Source organism: Stegodyphus dumicola, chromosome 6, assembly GCF_044657685.1.
Source record: "Stegodyphus dumicola isolate Sdum_Otavi_A_Nest chromosome 6, ASM4465768v1".
Lineage (NCBI taxonomy): Eukaryota > Metazoa > Arthropoda > Arachnida > Araneae > Eresidae > Stegodyphus > Stegodyphus dumicola.
Genome location: NC_140773.1, coordinates 120,120,492 through 120,147,882, shown reverse-complemented (window position 1 = coordinate 120,147,882; position 27,391 = coordinate 120,120,492). Strand labels below are relative to the sequence as shown.

The following is a 27,391-nucleotide window of genomic DNA, read 5'->3' as shown; positions in this document are numbered from 1 at the left end:
TGGTGTTGCGTTGACGCAACGGTCAAAATAAATGTGTATATAAATATTACTACCTAAGATATTTTATACCAGCAGATGATTTTGTGTAGGGAATATTATGAATATTATTTCTGTAAAAAAATATTTGCCTTCAACCATCATTTTGTTTATAATAATTAATCTCATAGTTTAAGCAAAATTTAAGCAAAGTTTTCGACCGGGTATTTTTGCTGAAAATATTTAACGAAAGAATAGCCGTCTTTATGAGTGATCTATTTTTAGTCAAGGTCACCGTTTATCAGAACATTACATCAGTCAGATGTTCATATTTGTGTTAGGAAACAAAGGAAAACAGGTATTGCGTTGACGCAACATCAGCAAGAAACGGGCAGTCAATCTCCTTTTTTCCTCATTCCTTTCGATGTTCTGGTTGTTTAAAAATGCCTAGAACGAGGTATCTTACATTAGAAGCCCTTCAAAGATTTTTTGATGAAGAAACAAATGATGATAATGTTAATAATTATCAGAATGAAACTGATATTTTTGTTTTTCCCCCAGAAATTGCAGAAACTAGTGACGAAGAAGAAAGAAATGGCAATGTTTTAAATAATGATAATGATATTTTACCAAATAATTTATATAATGATAATGATATTTTACCAAATGATACTGTTGGGGAAGTTGAAATTTACGTAAGAAGTAAGTTTCATCCTTCTAAAAGCAGTTATAGTCATACTAAGAAGTTTAAAAGGCAGAAGATTGAAATCTTGAAGTGGATAAAAAGAACATGAAGAAAGAGATAGAAGAGAAATTATAAAAGACAAAATACAAGGTAAAACTAGTGCACAGATTTTCGATTTTCGTTTTGGTTTAGACATTTATTCTCTTCTCGTTGAACAGATAAATATATACGCTCAGAAAAAAAAATACCAGAATTTATTGCATCTGAAGCCTATATGAGAAGATTTTATTGGAATATTATTGTTTACAGGATATTATTCTTTACCTCAAGAAAAATATATTGGTCTTTTTATAAGGACATTTTTGTTACTGTTGTACGAGAATCGATATCACGTTTGCAGTACAGGAATATGAAGCAGAATTTGCATTTGACAATAGTCAAATTGACAATACTGATAAATTATATGAGGTGAGACCGTATCTAAACTTACTAAATATCACCACTTTTTACTACTGGAAATATAAAGTCTCTTTTAGATTTCAGACGCGAGAATGCATTATTCCTTTTGAAAACTCCTATTGAGATTGTAGAATTAGCCAGAAATAGATCAGCAACAGGAAGTAATGTAGCTTTACATCATGATCGTAATCAAGCTTTTCATGCTTGAATCTTTCAATTGAAATAATCTATATTTGTGAAAAAAAAATACAATGTATATTTTAGTATTAAATTAATTACAAGTAAAGTGATTTGTAGATATATAAAACGTTATACAGCTAAAAAGTAATCCTACACTCAACTCAAAAGAAACATTGCACGAGAACAATTCTACTCGCTAAACATTCGTCGTCTTATTCCGCTGACGTTGCGCGAACGCAACACTCGCGTTTTCCACAGGTAAAAGCATTTTTTTTTTATTTTGAATGTAAATTTATGTTATAAATTTTTAATTTAATATTTTTTACTATTTTCATTAGAAAAGAAACATTCCTTGTAGTTTTGGCGGTTAATTGGTTAAGTATCTTAGAGGAGTTGCACGATCTAGCATCTGCTGGACATTTCGGAATACTAAAAATACTCAAGAGGGTACTTAAATGGTTTATTTTCCGCAGTTACAGAGAGTGTTTACGGCGTATGTTAAGTCGTGCCATATGTGCCAGTTAATAAACGATGTTAATTACAGGCCGGCTGGGTATTTAAAAAACATAAAGAACACTTTTCCAAATGAAATAGTTGGCATAGATTTGCTCAGACCCTACCTTAGGACAAAAATAAATAAAAACAGATATATTTTAACAATCGTTGACCATTTTTCAAAATGGGTAGAAATAGTCCCTCTTAACGAGCTTCAGCTAAAATAGGCGCAGATTCGTTCTTAAAGAAATATATTTTAAAATACGGGGCCACACTAAAAGTTATATCAGAAAACGGAAAACAGTTTGTGAGTAGTATATTTAAAAATTTGTGCACATGACTTGGCATACGCCATCTAAAAATGGTACCATATAGACCACAGTCGAATATAGCAGAAGGCGTAAATAAGAATATTGTAAAAATTATAATGGGATATGTGAAAAATTTTCATGACCGCTGGGACAGCTGTGTCAATTAGTTAGGTTTTGCCTTGAGAAACGCAAAGCACGATACTACGCAGAAGACCCCCGCGGAGTTATTTTTAGGAAGAAAAATCATAACGCCTTTGGATAAGTTGTTCTTTGTACAACAGGACAAGAAGAATTCAAGTTAAAAGACATTCAGAAAATTTTCAACGAAGCAATTAAAAGCTCTGATATAGCAAGAGAAAAACACAAAGTCTATTACGATAGAAATAGAAGGAAACTAGAATATAAAGTTGGACAAAAAGTTCTTAAGTTGAAATATTCGTTATCATCTGCAGCCGAAAACAGAGTTGCGAAGTTTGAGCCCAGGTTTGAGCGGCCGTACATGGTGAAAAGAATAAGAGAAGCCACGTTCTATATAAAGGTCGAAAATGGCCAACAACTGGTTGCAAATATTGACCAGATCAAGCCGTACTACAGCCGTAATGATTTTAAAGTATTACAGAATTTATTATAGGATCCTGGAAGTGAGCAGAGAAGCTCGACAGCTCAAGAGCACAGCTGGGGTCTATCAACACAAAAAAGGAGGCAGAGCCAGCAAACTTCTACCAGGGGAATCCATTCCGGTAATGCTACAAGCTCACAAAAAAGAAGGAATTTAGCACCGACAGATCAACGAGTCAGAACCGAAGATTCTGCGAAAACTCAAGCACCACCGACTATGAGAGGGAGGACTGCTGACAAGGTTCCAGTAAAGGAGAAAAATCAACGACGAATGGAAACTAGACGTAAACCCCAGTTCCTAGCAGCAACAACTACAAGGGAGGCCCAACGAAGTCTAGAATGGAGACCGAAGTGCCAGAAAAGACGTGTAGAGACAACCGTGCCTGACAAACAAGTTAGAAGCGCCAAGAGAAGATTAAAAGACCCTGAAGGCCGGATATTCCCACCGGAGCTAAAAAGGAAATTGGCATTCCAGAACCCGCAAACCTTCCGAAAGAGTTCCAGATTCCTAGACAAGGTGCAGAAAAGGAAAAGATCGGAAGTAAACGGCGCGGAACATCAAAGTTCGGGAAGAAGATTGGAGGTCATCAGGTTCCCGACGTTCGAGCAATTCTGCCACATCAGAATGCAGGAATACAGAAAAAGATAAGTGAAAATTTCTTTGCTTATTTTTCTTTGAAGTTAAAATTATATCATCTTGTTCTAAGCTGCTAAAGATGTTTAGAAAAGTTAAATCGCAGATAGCGAAAGATTGATTGTAAATGTTCGTAATCATAGATTTTTATGTTAGCAATTTGGCGAGAAGCTACTAGCGTTAAATACTTTTGTTAAGAACTCGCAAGTTGCGAGAAGTAAATTGTGAATAAGTTTAGTCGGAAGACGCTTAGAATACTAAAATATGTTAGCGTAAAGTTAAGATTTCGTCTAAAGATGGTAAAATTGTAATTAAGCAACTATGACTGTCGATATAAAGTGAATTCAAAATTGATGTGTAAATATTTAAATGTCCATGTTCATGTAGAAATGTTTAATCTTTGTGTTTAAATATCGCAAAGTTAAAATTGTACAAAAGATAAATTTTGGCCTTTGTGTATTTGAATTGTGAAAGAATTGAATGTTAGTACATATATGTGTGTTTAATGTTAGGCTCTCCAGTTAACACGTTTAAAAGTAAATATAAGCTTTCGCTTTCTACAATTAGGAAAGAGTTTTCGTGTAGGGAGTCTTGTAAGGTCTAGTGTGTCAAATTTAACAAAGTTAGATGTTGTGTAGCGGTAGTTTTGTTCGCGGTAATACAAAATAAAAGACCATAAGTACATTTCAGTACATTTGCTGGAGAACATGGGGGAAATAAAACTGTAGTAAGAATGAAAGTGCATGAGAGCCAAATGAGGAAATAAAAGCGTAAATTTAGGATTTAAAGAAAAGCTTTGTAAAATTCCTTACTAATGACATTTTCTTCCAGAAATGTTGTGTAGATAATTCTCTGATCGCGTTATAATAACTAGGTGAATGATTTTCTGATTTAAGAAAATCTTAATTTTATTTGATTCTGAATTATTTATTTTAATGCTTAATTTTGGGAAAAAGAGATGCTTCTGGGAATTTATTTAGTTTCAAAGAATATTATTTATTTTCCTTTTATTTGCAATTTTTGTCCAAGCTTTGATTCATTGTGAAAAGAAGCAGGGAAAGGAGGCGATTTTGCTAAGTCATGCTTTCGCGCGCTTTTGTCCTTTAGAATGTTCTAGAAGAAATTTCTTTGTGTAATTGGCCTTAGGACAGGAAGTACGTGACAGAACGGTCAGAGGTTGCAACTTAATCTTCGATTTAAGTCATTCAGGTTTGGCGATCGGGGGGGTCCGGTTGTTGGCTAACTGAAGAAGGGCGCGCATGCGCGATGAGTCTTATTTCTTCATTCAGGGGTTGAAACGCAAATTTTGTCTAGATTAAGGGGCGATAATTGAAGCCATTGTGGGAGCCCGTGTTTGTGAAAGAGACGAAGAAAATTGGAGTTTGAATCACTTACTTTGTGGACTTACGCTTAAGACTTTTACTTTTGGAACTTGCTCTTGGGTTGATCAATAGAAAGGAGGAGATATAATTTACGTCGTAAGATGTGTTTTCCGGCGGGGAGCGGCAAATATGCTCCCCGGCCGAGCTTTGGCTAAAAGGCGAGATTGAAGATGGGCGAGTTTTACTGAAATGTTTAAAGACACTTTTGGCCGGACTTTCGAAGGTGTGGTGTGAGAGTTAAGTTTCTGGTGATGAATAAAGGAGGATAGTTACTCATCCAGTTGTGCTTCCGACAGTGAACGGCAGTTATGCTCTCCGGCCGCTGATTTGCTTTATGCCATTATCTTAAAACCGAGGACAAGGTCTTTCGGTCTTGTATACAAAAATATCTCGCTTCATAGTCTATGATGTCTAGTTGGAGCGGTAATTCCAAGCAGACAGCCGTGCGGAGCAGCAGTTCTCTTGCTTTCCAGAGTGAAAATTCTTCGTCGTTAGAAAAACCAGTTACCGGCCGTGTGTTTCGCCAATAGTGCCAGGACAGGACGATGTCCTCTGAAACTTCGATTTATAACCGAGGCACAGTGCCGTTCGTCGACAGCTTGATATTAGGATACGAGTTCTCCGCTTCAAGATGTCTAGCCAAGATAAGTACTTCTTCTGTGTTTGACATATGCCTGAATTTTTAGTAAGGTTCCAGAAACTTCCTTGGAATTTAAAACCAACTTTGAATCTTTAAATTAATTCTAAAGGACTAAATTGCCTCCCTTTTCCCCTTCTCCCTTCTTAATTTACCGAGACAAACCTGAAAGTCCTCATATGAAATAGGATGTAAAATATAATTTGTTTGTGTAATCATCCTTAGAACAGATGTTGAATTGCAGATAATATGTTTCTTTTAACGTCTTAGAAATTACTGCACGGGTTCATGTTAAATTAAAAGAGTCATGTAGTAGATTTGCAAATCATTGATTTAAATGTAACTAAAATAAGAAACCTGTAACTAAAATAAGAAAATTGAGTCTCTGATTAGGATAAGATTTAATTTTAATTGTTGAGGAATTTGAATAAACTTGTATTTTAATCTGGAAACCTATTACTTATGTTTTCTTTATATCTTTTATGTGTTTTTCTTATATATATATATATTGATTTTACATCTTGTTTATTCGATCCTCTCACGGCGCAGTCCCGGATGCTTAATACACAGCGCAAATTTGTACTTATCTTCATTTATACGATCACTAAAAATGTAGAAATTAGCTAACTCTTAATAGTTTAGTTCTCAGTTGATATTTAGTTAGTTACGGTTTCACCTGTCTGTTTCTGCATTAGTTTCCTCCCTAAGAGAAAGTAGTAACACAGCATTGGTGCCCTGATTCGCACGGCAAAGTATAGAAATAGAACATTGGTGTGACTTTAACAGAAATGGAAGGATCAAGACCTGCCATAGTTGTAGCAAAATAAAGTGTCTATTCATGAAGATGTATGTCAAGATATATGTCCAGAACTGAGGAATTGTAAAATTTTATTTTTCCTAGCTTTAGTTTAGCTTTTAGAATTGCTGTAAAGTTGGCCCTAAAAACGGAACTTTAAAGTCATTTAGTTAATTCAACAGTTTGAAGTGTGTAGTTAACATAAGTTTTTCAGACTTTAAACTCTTACACAAGGTCGTTTTTAGACCTTATTTTTCGAGTATTTCTAAGTCTAGTCGAAAGATATGTAAGGATTATGTTAATTTTATTAACATTTAAATTTTAAGTTAAAGTTCCTCTCTTGTCAAATTCTTAACTTCAACTTACTACTTCCGGCCAGAACGTAGTTTTGGAATCCTGCTGAATATTTAATGAGGAAGAGCGGTATTTAAAGCACGAAGTTACTTACAGAGTCAGAGAGAATCAGAGAGTTTCTGATTTACGCGCGTCTGCCTTTTGGCCACACTGTCTCTCAAAGCTGTTATTACGCTCGGCCGTACTCAGACCCTTGCTAAGCTTCGTAATCAAATAAGTTAAGGGGACAACTCGATTTGAATCTTGATAGCTTCGGCTATATTTCTTTAGATAATCTTAGTTTTAGTTTAATTATTAGTCTCTTACGTTCAAGCCCAAGTGTCGGCTTTGATTGTACACTCCGACGCGGAGTTTTGTTAAATCTTATTGGAATAATAAACGGTTAGTTACCCTTGTATATTTTTGTTTCTTGACATCCGCAGCACTAACACTAGCCGGCATCCCTCCCCTTTATCACAGAGCCACGCAGGAAGCAGCGACCACCAGGATACTACAACTCAGACAAGATGCCACCTTTAATGGACACACCTTCAGCCCCACCTCCTACGAACACCTAAGGCATCACAGCAGACAACATCCAGGTGACAAAGGAAAAGGAGTCATCATCAGCATCCCAAAAGCTCCCTCTTCAAATATCACAAGCGCTTATCCTGTCTACTATACGGACGGCTCTAAGCAGGACGCAGGAGTCGGCAGCGCCTTCCTTCTTACCCACCATAATGAAGTCATCACAAGCTGGAAGGGCCATCTCCAACTACATAATAGCATCTTCCAAGCTGAGGCACTCGCCATCCTGAAGGCCATAGCCCACGCTGCACGCTTCAAATACCGCTCACCCATAATCTGCACTGACAGCCACTCAACACTACATGCCATAAAATATCACAGACATACATCACCAATCATCAAATACATTCAAAGTCTACTGCAGCAGCATCGTTCCAACCCAGCAAGACTCATATGGGTGAAGGTCCATGTGGGTCTTGCTGACAATGAAGCTGTAGATGCCCTAGCCAACGAGGCAGCCACCAACCATGAGGTCATAGAAGTGAATCTACCAGCTCCATCCTCCTACCTCAAGTCACAGCTCACACGAGCAACCATTACAGCCTGGCAATGCGACTGGGACAGCTGCGACACGGGGCGTCGCGCTCACATTTTTCTACCAAAAGTCTCAACTAGCCGACTCTGCTCCATACCGTCGCTTACCAGGTTTATAACAGGGCATGGGCCCTTTCCCACGTACTACCACAGACATGGCATATCCACCACAGACATCTGCATATGCGGACAAGAAGGCAACCCTAACCACTACCTGTTCGCATGCCCTCTTACCTCGGCCATGCACCTTCCAGAGCTTACCACCGATCTCGATGCCTTTCTCCGTTTCACGGTTAAAAACCGTGCAGTGGTGAATAAAATTTGCCAAATGGTTAACTACCTAGCCACACATTTTCAAGATGTCTGTCACCCGACTTAAAACGTCCATCGCCGTTCTTCACAGAAGTCCTCAACCGCAGTATACTGAGTGCCTGTGGTAACTGAGCTACGCTAACTGTGCTACGCTAATTGTGCTATAATCTGTGCAACAAACGTGCATAACGGACCTAGCGCATCATATGTTAAAATTTTTTAAGCATGATATATGTCACGCATGTTTATATCCCTGTTTATTACATATGTGCACTATGTATAGTAATTTAAGTGTTGGGGTATAGTGTTTTGTATCTTAAGCGCATGCGTTTTGTTCATCTGTGTATTTTGTTTTCAGCATTGCGTTATATGTGTTTATCACAGCATATTTATTTTATGTGTATGTCCAATGTGTATCGCACTATATGCATCTGTCACTGAATAAGTATTTGCCTCAATGGCAGCACTGAATGTACATTACTATTGCTTCTGTACTGCGCTCGTAATATACTCATGTCTCCGAATTATAACTTATGTTTCACGCATATCGTCTCCTGCATATCTGCATTTTGCTTCTTGTACCTTTTGTATATTTTGCGCATATGAGTACTGCACTACAGTATATGTGTATATGTAATTATTATTGTAAATTGCAAGATTGCAATAATTGCCAGACTGCAATTTATCACCAGATTGAAATGTGCGCCTGTGTACGAAATAACCAAACTTTGGAAATTGCCATTTGATTTGTAATTATGCTATTGCAACAACACTGTGCGCGGAAAATGCTTATATTTGATTTTAATACGTAATGTGTACATTGTAATGTTTAATTATGTGTAATTATGTTTACTTGGGTGTTTTAATTATGTTGATGTAATGTTTAATTATGAGTATGATGAAATTTGCGTAATGTGTTTTAATGCGCAATGTATGTAACATGTTTATATCTCTGTTACTTATGTGCAATGGGTATAGAATTTTATGTGTCGGTGTATAGTGTTTTGTATATTAAGCACACGCGTTTTGTATATCTGTGTATTGCGATTTGCAATTGTGCATGAGTCTTGCTTTACATATGCTTATCACAGCATATTGTATTTTATGTATGTCTAATACGTATCGCATCATATGTACACCCTGTACAAGTACTTGCCTCTATGGCGGCATTGCTCGTACACTACTATTGCTGCTGTACTGAGCGCGTAAATGCTAATGCATTAATTTATTACTTATGCGTCATGCATATCATTTCCTGCGTTTTGTACTTTTAGTATCTTTTGTGCTTATGAGTATTGCACTACATTTGCTTATTATTGCACTTTATATCATTGTATATTGCATTACTTCTATTGCACATCGTATTACCTCTATGGCTGCACTGATTGTACACTATTATTGCTACTGCACTGTGCGCGTAATATGCTAATATCTCCGATTATTACATATGTGTCCTGCGTAAAGTGTTCTGTGTATTTGTGTATTGCATTATTTAAATTATATGCATATGAATTCTGCACTATATGTGATTATTACTGTATTACTGTATATTATATTACCTCCGCTGCATATTGCATTGCATCCTGTGTCCTACGTACTGCATCCCATGTATCTGTGTACTGCGTCTGGTATCAATTGTGCATATGAGTACAGCATAATATGTGTTTATTATTGCACTTTGTATTATTGTATATTGTATTACCTCTATTGCATATTGTATTACCTCTACAGCCACATTGATTGTACACTACTATCGCTACTGCATCGCGCGCGTTAACATGCTAATATCTCAGATTATCACTCATGTGTCCTGCGTAATGCGTACTGTGCACATGTGCACTGCGTTACGTATCTTCTGAGCATGTGAGTATTGCATTATATGCGTTTATTATTGCATATTGTGTCACTGTACGTTGTATTACCTCAATTGCATATTGTATTGTGTATTGTATTAAGTGTTTAAGTGTTTTTGTGTACCTTCTCAAGTGTCTTTAAGTTTTTAGGTGTCTACGTGTCTGAAGCGTCTTAGGTGTTTGAATGTTATAGGTGTTTTTAATATTCATGTATTCTTTTTATTTGTTATACAATGATATAAAGTGCAATAATAAGCAAATGTAATGCAATACTCATAAGCACAAAAGATACAAAAGGTACAAAACGCAGGAAATGATATGCATGACGCATAAGTAATAAATTAAGGCATTAGCATTTACGCGCGCAGTACAGCAGCAATAGTAGTGTACGAGCAATGCCGCCATAGAGACAAGTACTTGTACAAGGTGTACATATGATGCGATACGTATTAGACATACATAATATTTATTTATTTATTTATGTGCACATTTCATGTGTGTTTATGCTCTGTTTAATGTACAAACAAGACTACCCCCACCCACAAATGTACATCAAATTTCAATGTAGCCCAATTTCGCTCTTGTATGGCCATGTTTAATCTGAATGGAATATCAATAAGCTCCAGCTGCGGCCTTGTGCGGCTCCAGGGAGTTGTTGCATCTGGATAGTGGAAGGCGCGGGATAAATGCCTGCTTACCCCTGTTAAACACCAGGCGTCCCCGTCCTCCGTCACCTGTCACCTGTCACACAAACTTATGCGATTATTCGCTATCTAGTTCTTAAGACTAGTCACTTTCTACAGTAACTGAGATTTACACAGTGAAAGTCTTACAAATTGAATAAAAGTTTTCATGAACGATAGCCATGCATATTATGACTTCGAACAAAAGTAATTAAAAAAGTAAATTTTATCTCAAGTAAACATAAATTGTAATTTAGAAATGTTAAATTTTTAGATTTTAATTTTAATGAAATTAAGATTTAATTTTTCTTAGAAGCTGATTATTTCACCATATACTTCTTTAGGCGTAATATCTAATCAATTGTCTGTGCTTTGGGTGGGTTAAGAATCTGTATGAATCCAATTCGAATTCTGAATATTGAGATATTGCATTTTTCTCTAAAAGTCCTTCAAAGTAGCTAAATTGATTAGCTAAACATTTCTCCACAGAATGAGGCTGTACAAATTGAAATTTAATGTATTTTTAACCAAACAAGAAACGCGATTAAAATTAGCAAATTCTGAAACCTATTTTATGTGATTCATTTCTGAAACTGAAAACATGAGCCTAAAATAATTGTTTCAATGTATATTTAATTGGAGAACCATGCTGAAATCGTTTATAAATGTTAACTTATGGAACTTGAAGGTAATAATTTAAATTCTTCACTCTACTCAAGACATTCAGTACCCAGCTAGATAATATATTTTACACACTGCTAAAATGTGTTTAAATTTATCCATGGAAATTAAATGTTATAATGGCGAACAAAATTACCTAAACTGCAATTGCCAGCGCAGTGAAACGTTTCAAGGAATAAAAGGAAATAAAATAAGAAGATGGTTTCTTCATAATAGACCATAAACCACGTTTTAATTTGCTATGTTACTATGTAAGGCAATTTTTCTATAAACGCATGGGTATATTTTATCTCAAGCATTGGTATATTTTACCTTCGCTGACTTACAAACACAAATAAACACAAATATATATTTTATTTAATATAATAACACGGCAGATGCATATTTTTTACAGTGCTAAAAATATTACATTTTTCTTTAAATAAACAATTCTAGAGTGCTGTTAAAATTTTGATAAACTTCATTTAAAGAGACCGTTCAAGATCAAATTTCCACAAGTGGCTTTTTTCAATAAATTTTTTTCGGTATGACATTTCACAGAGTTTATTCTATTTTCAGGATAAATATTCTCCACCATTTAAGATGGAAGCTTTGCTTTTGCAAGTAAATTTTGTTTTAGTTCTTTTCATTTCTAATGTTCTGTTATTTTTACTCTTTTTTATACATTCATTTCGATGGCATACATTTTTAGCAAATTCATACAGCTACATAGGAGTTGTCTGGTGGAATATTCTTTTGAACCATTGTTCAAAATTCTTGGATTCTTAAAATATCGTTTAAAAATGCACTTCGATATGTAGTCTTAAGGGAAGAGGAAATTTATTCCGTAGATATCAAGTACGATGACTAAAGAATATGACAAAGAAGTTTCAAACTAAAAGCCAATTTAGGTAAACAGTCTTAAAAAAAGCTGAAGATGTAATTGAAATGTTTCCTCCAAATACGTTTAAATATTTAACTCCTCCTAAATGTTACTCCTAAATTATTATATAATAAATCGCGAAATTTTAAGTTATAAATTCCTGCATTCTTATTTCAAATTTTAAAATTTGAATAGGTAAATATAATAAATAAAGTAAAAGTTAGTAAAAATTAATACCCATAAAATAAGGAAACTTACATTTTAAATAAATAGTATCTGAAAATTTGAAAGGAAAATCATTAGTTTGGATAAGAATAAACATTCTCAATATATTTAATAATAAAAGGTACAAGGTAATCAGCATAAATATCCTTAGGATGTTAATATCCTCAAATTGATCTTATTATTTTTTGAGGCAGTACGAGTTGAAAATTAAAATAGGGTATTTTATCCTACAGGGAAATTAAAAGTTAAAGAATATTTCTAAAATGACATAAATTAAATATTAATTACGCGGACCTCCACAAGCAACTATATATTATGTATAGTATATACAGGGATCAACAACTTGCAAAGCCGACAATTTTTCAAAGTTTGTATTGGGTACAGAGACGACTAGCAATCACGTAGGAATGCAGGAACGCAAATGCCGTAGTTGAGAACTATGGAGCAAAAAAGCAGAGAAAGAGAAAAGAAACAGCAACGCATTAATGGGACATACAACATTTTATTGAAATGTTGTACTACAACAGGTGTTCGAAATTACGGCCAGAGGTCGCCAGGCAGGCCTGACAGCGGCGCATGGAATTCCTTATGTTCTGGAAAATACCTACTGGCAGTCTTGCAGTAGAGGGCTCTGAATGAAAGGTTACGTAAAGCGACCTACAGGAAGTCGTCAAATGCGATTAGTTTATCGAGGTAGTAGAATGAACGTGTATTCAAATTATGAACTGATCGACGCGCTGATCGTGTATGGAGCTGCGGATTGTAAAGGGCAAACGCCTCTCGGCGGTTGTTACAGAAACGTTGTCCGAACAGGCGTACTCCACATCCCACGACCTCCGCAAGTGTGAAGAGAAGGTTACGTGAGAGTGGTTGTTTAACGAGAGATAAAAGAAATCGACAGCGAACGAAGAGGACACCTGGCAATGAGAAGGCGATGTTACGTCTGGCAGAAGACAATCCAAATACGAAAACTCGAGCGATATCCCAACAAGTGGTGTTATCTCAATTCATTGTCTGAAGGACACTCGCTGCAAACCAAATAAACGTGTATAATCTTCATCGCGTCTCTATATAAAGAGCTCCAGAAGGGAGGGAAAGTCATTTTTAGGTTCAATAGATCTGAACAGAAAATGTATGTTCCTTAAAATCGCAGATATAAATAAGAAAGCTATCATGATCATGACTTTTCTATTTTTACTTTTTGCATCTGTTTCTCGTCCTTGTGACAGCATAACAAATTCTCTTGTAAATACACTCATGTGCATAAATTAAGGATAATGCAAAATCAGGCAAAGGAAGAGTTAGAAGCAAAACAAATTTGACTTATTTGTAAAGCTTATTTATTAAACAAAAGGTAAAGAGCCAAAAAAGATGCTATATGTTGGATATTTTAAAAAATAAATTAGAGAACTTTTCTCCCTGGAGCAAATTACAAAAAATAAATAAATAAATAAATAAATAAATAAAATAAACTATTTACAAAAAACTAATATTACATGGTTGGTATGACTGTTAATACATTGTATGTCTCCCAGACGATGCAATACAGTCCGTACAACGCCTACGCATGCTGAGTATCAAATTATCGATCTAATCTTGGAGGATATTACACCACTCAAAAAGCAATGCTCTCCGAAGTTCCGGTAGACATGTAGGAGGAGATTTACGGGCTGCAATTCGTCGGCCAAGCATGTCTCACACGTGCTGTACTGGATTCAAGTCCGGTGAGAATGCTGGCCAGTCCATACGGGTGATATCCTCCGATTGAAGGCATTCGCTTACGATGTTTGCACGGTGAGGACGGGCGTTGCCATCCATAAACACAAATTGTGCGCCCATGGCGCCCCGAAACAAACGTACATGTTGTTCCAGAATGACGTCCCGATAGATTTGGCTTGTCATGGTTCCAATTTGAACATGCAGGTCAGTTCTGGAACCCAGAATAATTCCACCCCAAACGAGCACTCCTGCACCACCGTAACGGTGTCGTTCAATGATGTTTTCTTGGTGGTAACCGGTACCTGGAGCTCTCCATATGAAAGTCCGGTGAGAATCAGGCTGCAAGCTAAACCTGGACTCGTCGGAAAATATCACACAAGCCCACTGTTGCAGTGTCCACAATGCATGCTCTCCACTCCAGGCTAACCGCAGGCAACAGCGAGTTGCAGTACGCAGAACGCATCTGATAGGTCTACAAGCATATAGACCAATCTGCCCTAAGCGTCTGTACAAGGTCTGCCTTGAAATTGTCGTACCAGTGGCTGAAGAGAAAAACGTACATGTTGTACATGACCAGACAGGTCTGAGGCTGTGCTCTGCCTGTTTCTTTTGGCAGTAACTGCCAAATACCGGTCCTCATTCGGCGTTGTAACTCTGGGCGACCTGTGCTGTAACGTCTACTCACATTACCATCATCTTGGAATCGTCGCCAAAGCCTGGAGATGACACTCTGAGCAATTCCAAGTTCGTCTGATACTTTCAGTTGGGTACGCCCTCATTCCAGACGGCCGATAATTCTACCACGTAAAACCTCACCCAATAGTTATGACACCATTAGTTATCTTAAGGTGTCATAACTATACGATTATTGCACTGAAATGTTTATAAAGCGCCTGCGAACAATTTTACTTTTTTGCCTGTATTCCTTATATATCACTCTCGTCATTGTGACGTATCATCGGTGTCATCTGGTTACTTCCTGAAATTTGCACATGATTCTTGAAGATGTGTGTAGTGATTTTAAAGGTGATATATTTATTTTAGAGTTCGATTTCCGTGTGACTCCGAATTATCCTTAATTTATGGACATGAGTGTATTATTACCGTAAGATTTAGTACAAGAAAAATGAAAAGAAAAATACTTTTTTATTTTATGTACTATTTTATAAGCGAAACATTTATGCACATGCAATATTATACGCGTTATTTAAGCATAAAGAATAATTTTTAATTTCGGAATTACAAAAAATAGAAAAATCTGAAAACTTTTAGATCTTATATTATACACAAAGCGGCCTTTTTTCATTTACACATACATACATGTTTCGAGAACATTCCGGCTACTATTCCTTTGGGCTACAAATATTTAAAAACAACCTATTTTTAGAATTTCCGATAGACGGTCTAGCGCGCTGGAGAGGAAAATGATTATTTTTCCATACAGTGGTGCCATTGCTCTCTTTGAAATCTTTGTTTGTTTGTTTATGTCAATACGGAAAAATTTCTTGGGCTATCTTCCTAAGGGGATGGATGCTTTCGTGGAAGACGTTCGAAACAAAAATCCTCGGATACACGTTACACGAATGCGAAAACCACAAAATCGCCCATGCAACCAGCCCGTTCATGAGATTCGAAACTCGGACCGAACTACCAATGTTCAGTGACTTTACCCCTCTGCCGTTGGTGAGCTTCGGAAGCAGTGAGTTTGTTAATAAAAAATTCGTTGAAGTTTTATAAAATTTGAATTACATAATAAAATATTTAAAAGCAGTGTATCTTTAGAATTTCCCACAATCAGTCTTCGCTGGAGATAAAAATGCTTTTTCCCATACAGTGTTGCCATTGTTGGGTTTGAAATCACTGAATTTGTTAATCAAAAATTCGTTAAAACTTTACAAATTACGAAATACACAATAAAACAACTTCGAAATTCAAAATTCGGGCTTTCAGTTGTACATATTCTACTTGACGACTACGCTATGAAAACTTTGATGGCTTTAGGTACCGTTGTTTCTTCACAATGAGAAAAAACATGCATACATTTATGCAAATTATTCATTATTTAATTTCTTGAAATATAATACAGGTCGATAATATTTGTTGGCACCTGTTTTAAAAGTTTTTGAGGTTTTTATAGTGATTGAAAGCAAAATCTCGTTTTGATACTAATAGCCCTTTAGGGTTAACGCTCCTTTGGGCTAATTATTTCAATGTAAGAACACATTATACAAATGCATATATCATTATAAATAACTTTTTTTTTCCGTTTTTAACGTTTGCACAATTTAGAGCCACCTAAACGGTATGGTGGTTAGCGTCGCTTATTGTCGTGCCGAAGTTCCTGCGTTCGAATTCCGAAAAGGAATGGATGTTTGTAAATGTATAATGTCTGTGCGGCATGGTGGCACTCTAAATATGCATCGAGCCAAAAGTTCTCTCGTTTGGTTTGGTGGAAGGAGAGAGAGGTTGGAGACCCTCAGACTCGTCTCCCTGAAGTGCTCTCTATCAAAAATGGGGGGGGGGCGGAACTGAGCTCTTTCACCTGAATGATGTTCAAGGCTGTTGTTGCAAACGGCAGGCGTAATGTAGCGCTCCTTGCCACGAGGAATTTCGTAGGTTTGGCCTGACTACGTCAGAGAAGTGTGCATAAGTAACAACAACAACACAAAATTTAGAATACTACGATTGCAAACATAGTTGTATTAGATCAATGTAAATATATAATTAAGAATGGACATAACTATTATAAACATGATACATATAAATGCATTTTATCGAAATGGAACATAACTTTATTCAATTTTATTATTTTTTGCGTTTTAAAATATTAACAAAAGAAGAGAACAAACCATTTATGTGTGCAAGTTCCCATGATGCATCCTAAACACGTACTGCATAACAATAGAGTTAAACATTTTGGCAGATATCGCAAAGGTTTCCACCTACGCATTTTTGAAATGTCCCTTTTTTGCATAGTTTTCATTTCAGTGACAGGAATCATTCGGATGAAACTTCTCATTTCCCATTTTCGATAATCCAATTTCAGAGTAATTTCTTACGCAACATTTTAAAATTTGATTTGGATCAGCAGAGGTTCTTTCACTGGCAAATCGCTTTTTTTTGCAACAGGCTGTCTCTTTTCTGCTATGTTACCAAAATACTGCAATAAACCCGAAATATCCTAATTGAATTTTTTCAGATTTTCCCAATGTCTCCTAAATTACCATCTCCTTTTCTTTGGTGAAATGTGACTACTTTCAAAGAATATATTTTCAGTATTTCTCCGTAGATCAATTAAATTATCGTTCTAATCTATGTTCGAATTTCTACTAGTGACTACATTGATGTTTGTCGCACAAAATACAAACAGTTTATTATTTTTATTCATGAGAAACTTGGACAGTTTCCAATGCTTAAGGTGTAGGTTTTACACGGGTAAGGTAATACATCGATTTAGTATTAATTTCTAAAACTGCGCCATTCGTTTATAAAAAACCTTGTATATTAAATGAGAATAATATTCTTCCTTTCTTATTTACTTTTAAACTTTGATTTATTCTATTAATATTTGTGAACATTGTAATCTACTACATACTCTGTGCACTTGAATTTATTCGACAATTTTATAGAACGAATATGCTTTGTGCTGAATTTTCTTTATGTTATATAAATAAACGTACACAAATTAAAAAGAAATTAATTTTGTTATTCCCAAGAAAGAGAATTAGCTGTCCAAATAATCGGAGCTCCGAATAGCTGCAGACCGGATAATTACTAGAATCTCAGATTACTGGAGTTATATTCAGCTGTTAGAGTTACATGATGTTTATCGAACATACGAAAATATTAAAGTAAAATGCTAAACGAAAAGACGTTGTATAAATTGACCGACGTTGTAAAAATAATAAAACGTTGTAAAAAGAAAGTCGTTGTAAAAATAATAAAACCGAAACCCGAATCAATTTTTGATTATCTTTTAAATATATTATAAGTTATTTTCTCAATCCTTTCCTCATGCCTTCCTGGTATAGTTGTAAGGATACTCGACGTGAATTTGAAAGATCCAGTATTTCATGTCTCCTTCAAAATAACCTTATGACTCTACAATACATTAAAATCGCTTTTATAATTTTACATTATTTTATTGAATTTGCAGTCTTCGCGATTAACCGCATCATCTATTAAAATAAGTATCAGCTTGCATATAAGTCGACTTAACGAAAATTTTAGAAACTAAAAGTATATATGCTTAATAAATGTAAAAGAAAAATTTATGTTTCAAATACTCTACCAATAAAAAAAGAATGATTATTATTAGTATTATATATCAATATATATTAGTATAAAGTGTTTCATTAGAGCTTTGCACTCCTTATGCCAAGAACGTACTTTTTCTGTAAAATGGCAAAAGGCTTTCACATATTTATTGCATTAAATTTCTGAAATTTCAACTGTTTCATCACTAACATAGATATAATTCCATGTATGTCAGTAGAAAGAAACTGCAATATTTTTTTTAAAAGTAATCATTTTGTAATTTATTTGGTTTTATTGTATTTCTATATATTTCCTCATATGTTAATATAACATTTGCATTTCAGAATTCAACGATTTTCTTATCATTAATTCTTTAGGAAACATAAATGCAAGTTAAAAACACTTAATATTGAAAATAACAACAAACTAAACTCACCAGTTGTGTCATCTAGACTGTTTACAGGTTTTATTTTGATACCAGGAATACCTGTTAAGAGAAAATTAAATAATTACTGATATGAAATAAAGTGCAAATCGCTCTTATAATAATATTATATATAATTTTTCTAATATAGCAACTGAAAAATGACTTGTGATTTCTTACGCGTGATTTTTAGATTCCTCTGTGTAATTAATATACGCATTTGGATACATGATTCTCTTCATGCATTCTCAGGAATCCTAGTATGGGCGCAGCCAGACATACATGTGCTAAACTTATGAACGAAGCTACATTTGCACGTCATTAAGTGTAAATACTGGAGTAAGTGCGAATATACGTGAAAAGAAATGCAAAAAATCTGCCAGTCAATAAAGACGCACGAATGAATGCAGGAGGAACTATGCCATTTCTCAGAGAATGATTCCATAGTTTATTCATGGAAGAAGCGTACGGCGTAAATGAGAAAAAGATTTATATTACATTCCTGCTGCCCAAAATACCTGTAGAATTAAATATGAGAAATACAAAGATGAACTTTTATTTATTTTTAGTACGTCAAAATCTAACACTGAAATTATTCACCGTTAAAATAATGCAAGCCTTAGAAAGAGTTATAAAATCGTATTCATATAGGAAAAAAACTCTTTTCATTCAGTATAACTGGTTTTATTTGCGTTTTCATGTAATACATATTACCCATTAAATGGCACTCAGTATGCTAACATAAATATGATATATCTGTCGTCGCTCGCGTGCAACAATTGCTGCTCATTTAATATGCTATACTCTCAGACAGTTTGCAAATAAAATCGTTTGTTGCAACCCATCATGCCTATTCAACCGCTGGCATAGTGTAGCTTTCAACCGTTGGCATTTTTGTTTCTATGTTTCCATGTAAGTGATCTTTTTTTCCATGTAATCACAAGCATGTTTCATTGTAGATGTACGCATAATGTGCCCACCTGGTATGTTCCATAACGGATGGTAAACCTAAAAGAGATTATGACAGGCCTGACCTCATCAACGAATCATTCGCCAGCTAATTCCTATTCCACTATAAGCAATGAAGCAGTTCTCGTGTGTGGGCCCTATGTTGTGTCTTGAAACTCTTCAGCTACACGTCGTTCCAAGCATATTCTATTATCATATATACTGAGCTAGGAGTTGGATTCGTCACTGAAGACAAAATCTCTATTTACTTCACAATCCCTGTTGGCTTGGCCCCAGCGAAGTTTCTCAGGCCTACTTGTGGAGTGAATTGTATCAGATGTAGACATGGAGCTCAGCTGCGCGGATACGTAGAAGAACACTGCTGCCAAATGTCCGGGTCTATATAAAAAAGATTTGCTCATGGTATCCAAAGAAGATGCACAAGAATTCAGAACCTTTGCATGGGAAAAGTGATGATCACGCTTGTTTGTTCGAGTTGAATAGTTTGGCCAACTGAAGGGGATCAATTTCATGTTCTTTGTATCTCAGATATATGGAGATGAAACAGTATTGACATGAAGCTTTACTTCATGGGATATACGCTAATTTACCAACAACGCCTGAAACGACCATTCGTTGAAGAACTTTTCTAATGCAAACTTTCTCGTATACACATTACATGTGGGAAAAACCACGAAAACGCCCATGCAACCGTTCGACGGGGTTCGAATCCAGGACCGAACCACTAGAGCTCAGCGACTTTACCGCTCCGCCGCTGGTGGGCCTACATATTGTAGTATTTCAGAGGCACACAGCGGGCGTAGGATAAACTAAAAGACGCAAGATGCATTCTAAAACTTATACTAAAAATTAAAAAGAAATCTATCATAAAGAAAGAAAGAAAATTTTATTGGCAAATGTTTCAAGCGGAAATAATTGTCATAATCCGATCCTAATATTAAACCGCATGTGATGTGTGTTAATATGTAAATACTGAAAGTATACCAAAAAATTATTACCATATAAAGAAAAGCTAAACGCATTCAATCGAAAATAAACTTTGTATTAAACACAGAAGAACAGATAATAGGAAATATAAAATATAAATTTAAAAGAAATAAAAAATAGTATATAAAAGCTTAGTAGAAAATTTTAAAATAGGATACCTGTTTATTTAATGTTCTGTTGTTCGGCAACAAAATCTCACAGGAAGCAATTATTTGGGGAGCAAATTTCAATTCTAATAATAAATTGCAGTATTTTCTTTGGATAACATAAAGAGGCAGTAGCGATTATACTTGTTTACATGTCTTTTTATCCCAAAAGGCCCAATTTGTTGTGCACTTACCTTTGCTAACATTTTCTTTTAAAGCATGTCCTGAGGGCATATGACATTTTTATAACTTCGTTATGGATATCCGTTTTTATTCAGCAAGTTGTTTCAAACGCAACAGAAAGCTAAGATTCTACCATCCATTTTCTTTCTGTAGTGTATTAACACACTTGTTCTTCTGCTCACACAGATGTTTGAGACACATTAAATGCTTTAAATGTTTTCTTAATGAAAATAAGATGACTTCATCGAATCATTTAAATGTAACGTATATTACCTCCAAATATTCTGTATTATATATTTATCATACGTAGGTACGGGTTTGTAATGAATTAAATGCCCACATAGCCACTGATAGTTTGATAATTTTTTATTAAATAAATAAATAAGTAAATAAAAATCTTAAAGATTTTAGATATAAACAATCGTTCAAAATGGTTTGTTTAGATTTTTTAAGCTCCCTTCGAGCTCGCAGTTTACCAGTCTCCTGTAGCACACTCCTGTTAACTCCCCGCTTTCTTTAGCTATATTATTAGCTTATATTGGTTTTTATTATTAATCACCGTTTCGTTCACACTTACGGAATATAAGATTCAACAGTAAAATCACAATTTTTTTAAAAAAACATAGCTGCATATGTTAAACTTCCCAACGCGATGTCAAGTTCTGCGATAAAATTTTTCTGTATTTAATAATCTTTTCTCAATTCATCAAATCAAAGTTCAGTGTCTTAGCGAAATTTTTTTGTCTTTTAAGTATTAATATTTTGTGTGTTAGCTCTAATAAATATCCCTTCCTACAAAATATTCTTCACCCATACTCCACATAAAATTCATTTGAATAGCAAAATTCCAAAATATTTAAAAACAACATATTTTAGAATTTCCCATGAACAGTTTTGAGAGTTAGAGATAAAAGTGTTTTATTCTGTGAAGTGTTACCACGGCTTCCTTTCAAATCGTTGAGTTTTTTAATGAAAAATTCATTAAAGTTTTACAAAATATGAAATACATAATAAAACACATACGAAATTCAAATTTTGGGCTTCCGGCTTCATAGTTTTGAGTGGAGGAATGCAATTCAAATTTTTAGGGTCTTAATACCATCGTTCCATTATGCGAGAAAGATGCATACATACTTACATATTTTGCCTCACTTAATTCCTTTAAAAACAATGCAGTTCCGTTTATAGTGAACCTACGCAAAATGTCATTTCGAGACTAAGAACCCAACAAAAAAGTAATCGCACGATTCTTCCTAGTATGGCAGAGCACAATCGGTAGTTACCATTTCAAACTACTAAGAACGTTAAACACAACCCAATGCTAAGCGTATCTAAAAGGGAAGCTTGTAGGAAGACTTCTCAGTACCCAAATGAAAATTTGGATGCTTGGTTGTATATATTGGTGCTCAGCAGATATTATTCCTGCTCAAATTGAAAACCCATGTTCTCTTCAGATTTATAGAGTTTTCACCCGTCCATTAAGGAATTTCTAATGCCTTAGATTTCTCGAAATTGCTGCAAGGCATGCACAGTTACAGTTACATGAGATCTAATACAGCAGTTACGTATGGATTGGGTGAAAATGCCTCCAAATTTTCGTCAAGCAACAGAAACACATTAATTGGACACAAAACATTTTATTGAAAGCTTGTACTACAACAGGTGTTCAAAATTACGACCAGAAATCGTTAGGCTGACCTGATAGTGTCACTGCATAGAATTGCTTTCGTTCTAGAAGATTCCTGGCATGTCACATACCCTTCCGGCGGTACAGATATTCTAGTGATGAGTTTTTCAACTGAATGAACGGTCGTCTCGTATACCAAACTCTTCACCTGACTCCAGAAGAAGTTCATGCATGATAGGTCCGATGACCTGGTAGGCCAATTAACAGCGCCACCAGGACTTATCCACCTCTGCCCAAATGAATTGGCGGCGTCAACGGACAGCAATAGTGCAATGTGGAGGAGTCCCCGACATGTTGGTACCACAGGGAGTAGCGAAACGACTGATGAATATATGTTGCGTCAAGAAGTTCGGGCATGACTTGTTGCAAGAAGATAAGGTATGCCCTGCCGTTCAAAAGACTTCCAAAAATCTACGTGAGGAGTTCAGCCAGGTAGTCTCCAAGAATGCTGGCCTAAACATTGACCGAGAAACGCTCTTGGGCTGAAAGTAGTTGCGCACGATGACGGTTCGCCAAAGCCTACGCATGCGCCTTATGCTGATTGAAGGCTCCTTCACGTGTGAAGTATGCTTCAACTATGAACAATACGGACGCAGAAAATGCACTATCTGTAACACTCTGTTGCAGGAACCTTGTAGAAAACGTTCTCCGGAGTGGATAATCCTCAGGCTGTAATAACTGGTCGCGATGACGATGGTATGCCCTCATTTGATTTGCAGCAAATACCCTCCAGACGATGAATTGATATAAACCCAATTGTTGGTCTATCGCTCGAATACTCGTAGTTGGATTGTCTTCTGCCGGACCTACGACTGCCTTCTCATTGTCAAGTCTCTCTTCGTTCGCTGTCGTTTCATTTTATCTATCGTTAAATAATCAGTCTCACGTAACCTTCTGTTCACACTCGCGAAGGTCGTGTGATGTGGAGCAGGCCTGTTCGGATAACGTTGCTGTAACAACCGCTGAGTGGCGTTTGTCAGTTACAGTCTGCAGCTCCATACGTTACAAGCATGTGGGCCAGTTCATCATTTGAATACGCGTTCATCGTATCACCTTGGTTAACTAATCGCAAATGACGACTTCCGCTGTTTACGCAACCTTCCATTCAGCGCCTTCTCTCGCAAGACTGCTAAGAGGTATCTGAGAACGTAAGGAATCTTCTGCAGCACCGCTGTCAAGCCTGCTTGATACTTCTGGTCGTAATTTCGAACCCCTGTTGTTGTTTCGAACACTATTTAATAAAGTGTTTTCTATTCCATTAATGTCTTGCTCTTTCTGTCCTTTTTCTGTGCTTCTCTGTACCATAGCTCTCAACTACTGCATTTGCAACGCAGTATTCGTATGTGATTTCGAGTCGTCTCTGTACCTTTTACACACTTTGCAAGTTTGTCGGTCTAGTAGCGAATCACCCTGTATAATATACAGACCTATAACTATATATCTCTCTGTATATATATATATATATATATCTCTATATATATATATATATAGAGAGAGAGAGAGAGAGAGAGAGTATATATATATATATACAGTACACGCACACACATATATATACAGTATAAACATATATATAAAAGTCAAATATTATTATAAAGATCCTGGAAAGTTTCAGAAACAATTTAATTGTAAATTTAGATTAAGAAAATAGTATTTAGCTAATAAAATATTTTAAACTAAGTGTTAAATGCATTGTATTATTTAAAGATGAAATCAAAATTTAAAAAAATATTAATAATGTTTCAAAACACATGAAAATCTGCAGTTGGAAACTGAATTTTCATGCCAGGTTGTCATTGTTTGAAACATTGAAATTGAACAACTAAAGAATCTCGGAGTCCTTCATAAAAGTATTTATACCCTATTTCAAAAATTTAACAATGTATCTCAACGCTATTTCAGTGTTCAAAAACACTTTAAAAATACAGTTAAATATTAAAATTATACAAAAAGAACTGAAATTGTACATTACTGTAAAAAATGAAATTAAAAAATTATTGATTTAAAATTGCGTCATTGTGGAGTTAAATTAAAAGTACTATGACCAAATTATACTAAAAGACTGATTTCGACTTCTGTATTATTCAAGAAACAATGTTTGACATTTTGGCTAAAAGTATTTCAATGAAACTGTTATTGTTCGCAAACAACGCAATAAAAAAAAGTATTTTATTTTACACTCGTTTCAAAATAAATGGTGTGGTATTAATCCTGAACACATAAAAAAGTTAATAGAAAAATAAAAATTAAAAAAAAAATGAGACTCCTTTAAATGGAGCAAAATTTATATACATATATATGCGTGTATACAAATAGATGAGCACTAAGGCTACAGAAACTACTATATTAATTTATATACATATATATGCGTGTATACAAATAGATGTGCACTAAGACTACAGAAACTACTATATAAATTTTAGGGCAGCGTATGAAAATTATCAACTTGTATATTTTGACTATTATACATCAAATATCTCCAGAATCTGAATAACGATTTTTGTCGATCGTTTTCAATTAACATCATGGTTCAACGATTATGTGCAAGACATATTTAGTTGTGGTATTTTTTTAAATGCCTTGTTTACAACGATAATCTGAATTGATATTAACGCGGCTTTTACGTTTCATCGTTTTCAGTTTTACTGAAAGCATGACGAATTTGCAGGTTAAACCAATACTCCCATATTTCGACAATTTTTTAATTTTTTGCGTTGCTTTTCCTTATTTCCCTATTTTGGGGAGTAAAAATAAGGAATGTTATAAAGTAAGTATTCTCTCCTTGAAATTTGAAAAATCGAATTTCCGCTAAGCATGCAGTGGCAATAAAACTTGTTGCCAAAACTCATTTATTGTATTTATTTCGGATACGCTGCATTTCATCCCTAACTGGTAAAGGTAATTTCTAGTATTAAATATATTTATTCGTAAATCTTATGTACGTTATACAATCAGTAACAGCTGATTAATTAAGTAAGCTCTTTAAAGATGAAAATATGGTAGCATATTAAAAGCTTTCTGTTATTCAATGCATATAGTAAAGCAAAACTTTCATCTTTTGTTAAACTAAGATAAGCTTCCTTCTGTCCTATAAATTAAAGGATTACAAAGGTTAAATTCTCTTTAAATCATTCAAGTGGGTCATTATGGAGCAAAATTTCTCCTAGTGATAATCCAGCTCAAAGGATTTGCAAATATTTTAAAATGGAGGACTGCTCTGCTCTTTTCTAAATAATGTATTGAATAATTCGATTTAATATAAGGTCTCTTAATTTAGGCATACTTTTACTCCTTTCTTTCACAGATTATTTTAAAATCCATCTGAACACTCTATGAAAATCTTATTAAATACGAAGCCACCAGATATTTTGTTTAATCACTTATCATCAGAAAGATAACTCACGGATAATCCTAATGATAAAGTTTTCTGAGGAGCTTAAAGTTTATAATTAATTAGATGTTAATTAAAATACTACATTAACAGATAGATACCATTATTTTCGGTACTTGAGGAAAATTTATAAGCAACTTTTGCGAAACTTCTGGATAATCCTATCTCAGATTTCGACAAACAGTGAGCAGGTAAAGTGTTCCTTCATTTCAGCGGATTGAGGGTAGAAAACGTAGGATGTAATTAAGAAATCAAGTCAGTCAAAGTAATGGATTTCCATTTAGAGATGGAAAATAATTCCAAAGTCCTCTAATTCCCTCAAACATTTAAATTAATTTATAAAATTTCTTTTCTCTTACCTTCGGTCTGAAATAAAATGTAAGAAAATAATTTAAATGTTATCTTGTATTTAAGTGTAAAATTACAAAATGTTATCTTCTATTTAAGGGTAAAATTACAAACATGAATCCTTCTTAGGCAAAATAAAAACTGAGTTTCAATATATTTAATTTATTTTAGGCCCATTTAATCTTAATAATAAGTATTTTAGTAAACGTACATACACATACACACAAATTTGGTATATATATATATATATATATATATATATGTGTATGTACCAAATTTGGAAACATCTGGTTAATTAAGCCCAGTTATACCCAATTTCAACCTAATTATATTTAATAATTATTATTTTAACAGCCGTCTCTCTCTCTCTCTCTATATATATATACCGCTATTTTACGTATAATTGGACTATAATTAATCTATATCTATAGATTAGTTATAGTCCAAATAATTTAATTTATTATCAAAAAATGTTTCAATTGCCGTATATATAATTGTAATGCCCAAGGCCCCGTTGCGAGAAAGAAAGAAAGAGCCAAAAAAAAAAAAAAAAAAAAAAAAAAAAAATGAGAACTGAGAAGACAGAGCGATGATTCACTAACGATTTCCAGTCTTCGCGAAAGGGTCGAGGATTATGAAGGTTAGTACGACACGTGGGTGTTCGGGGTCTTTTCTTGAGGGAGAAGAAAAAGACAAAGAAGACTCTAACCCGAGACACTAGAAAAGACCGATCAGACGTTTTGGAACATAGAGCATATCAGGTATTGTTTTGCAGGCAAGTAACGGAGATGAGCCTGTATCTCGAATTTTTCAATTATAATCATTTGTTCTGTTATGCAATCCGTCGCCAATGATATTTAAATAAAGATTTCATTAAATTTATTTGTTATCAATAATTTTGAGAATGATGCTGCATTTCCAACATCATGGGATAACGATTAGTCAAATTTACACAGCACAGTGCAATTCTACACATATTCCAGTTCTTATCGTGATCGTTCTTGACATCGAAAAAAAGAAGATACGACTGAGGTGTATC

At 34.8% G+C, this 27,391-nt stretch overlaps 1 protein-coding gene across 3 annotated transcripts in view; it reads right to left on the bottom strand.

The window, feature by feature from the left end:
* The window catches only part of LOC118183273 (adhesion molecule nephrin-like), a 714,613-nt gene that overhangs the window by 382,507 nt on the left and 304,715 nt on the right, over window positions 1-27,391 (bottom strand). For all 3 annotated transcript variants that reach the window (XM_085818853.1, XM_085818851.1, XM_085818852.1), the window contains one exon: window positions 18,657-18,707. In XM_085818853.1, the coding sequence (XP_085674979.1) occupies window positions 18,657-18,707 (51 nt within the window). The remainder of the gene's footprint in view (window positions 1-18,656; window positions 18,708-27,391) is intronic.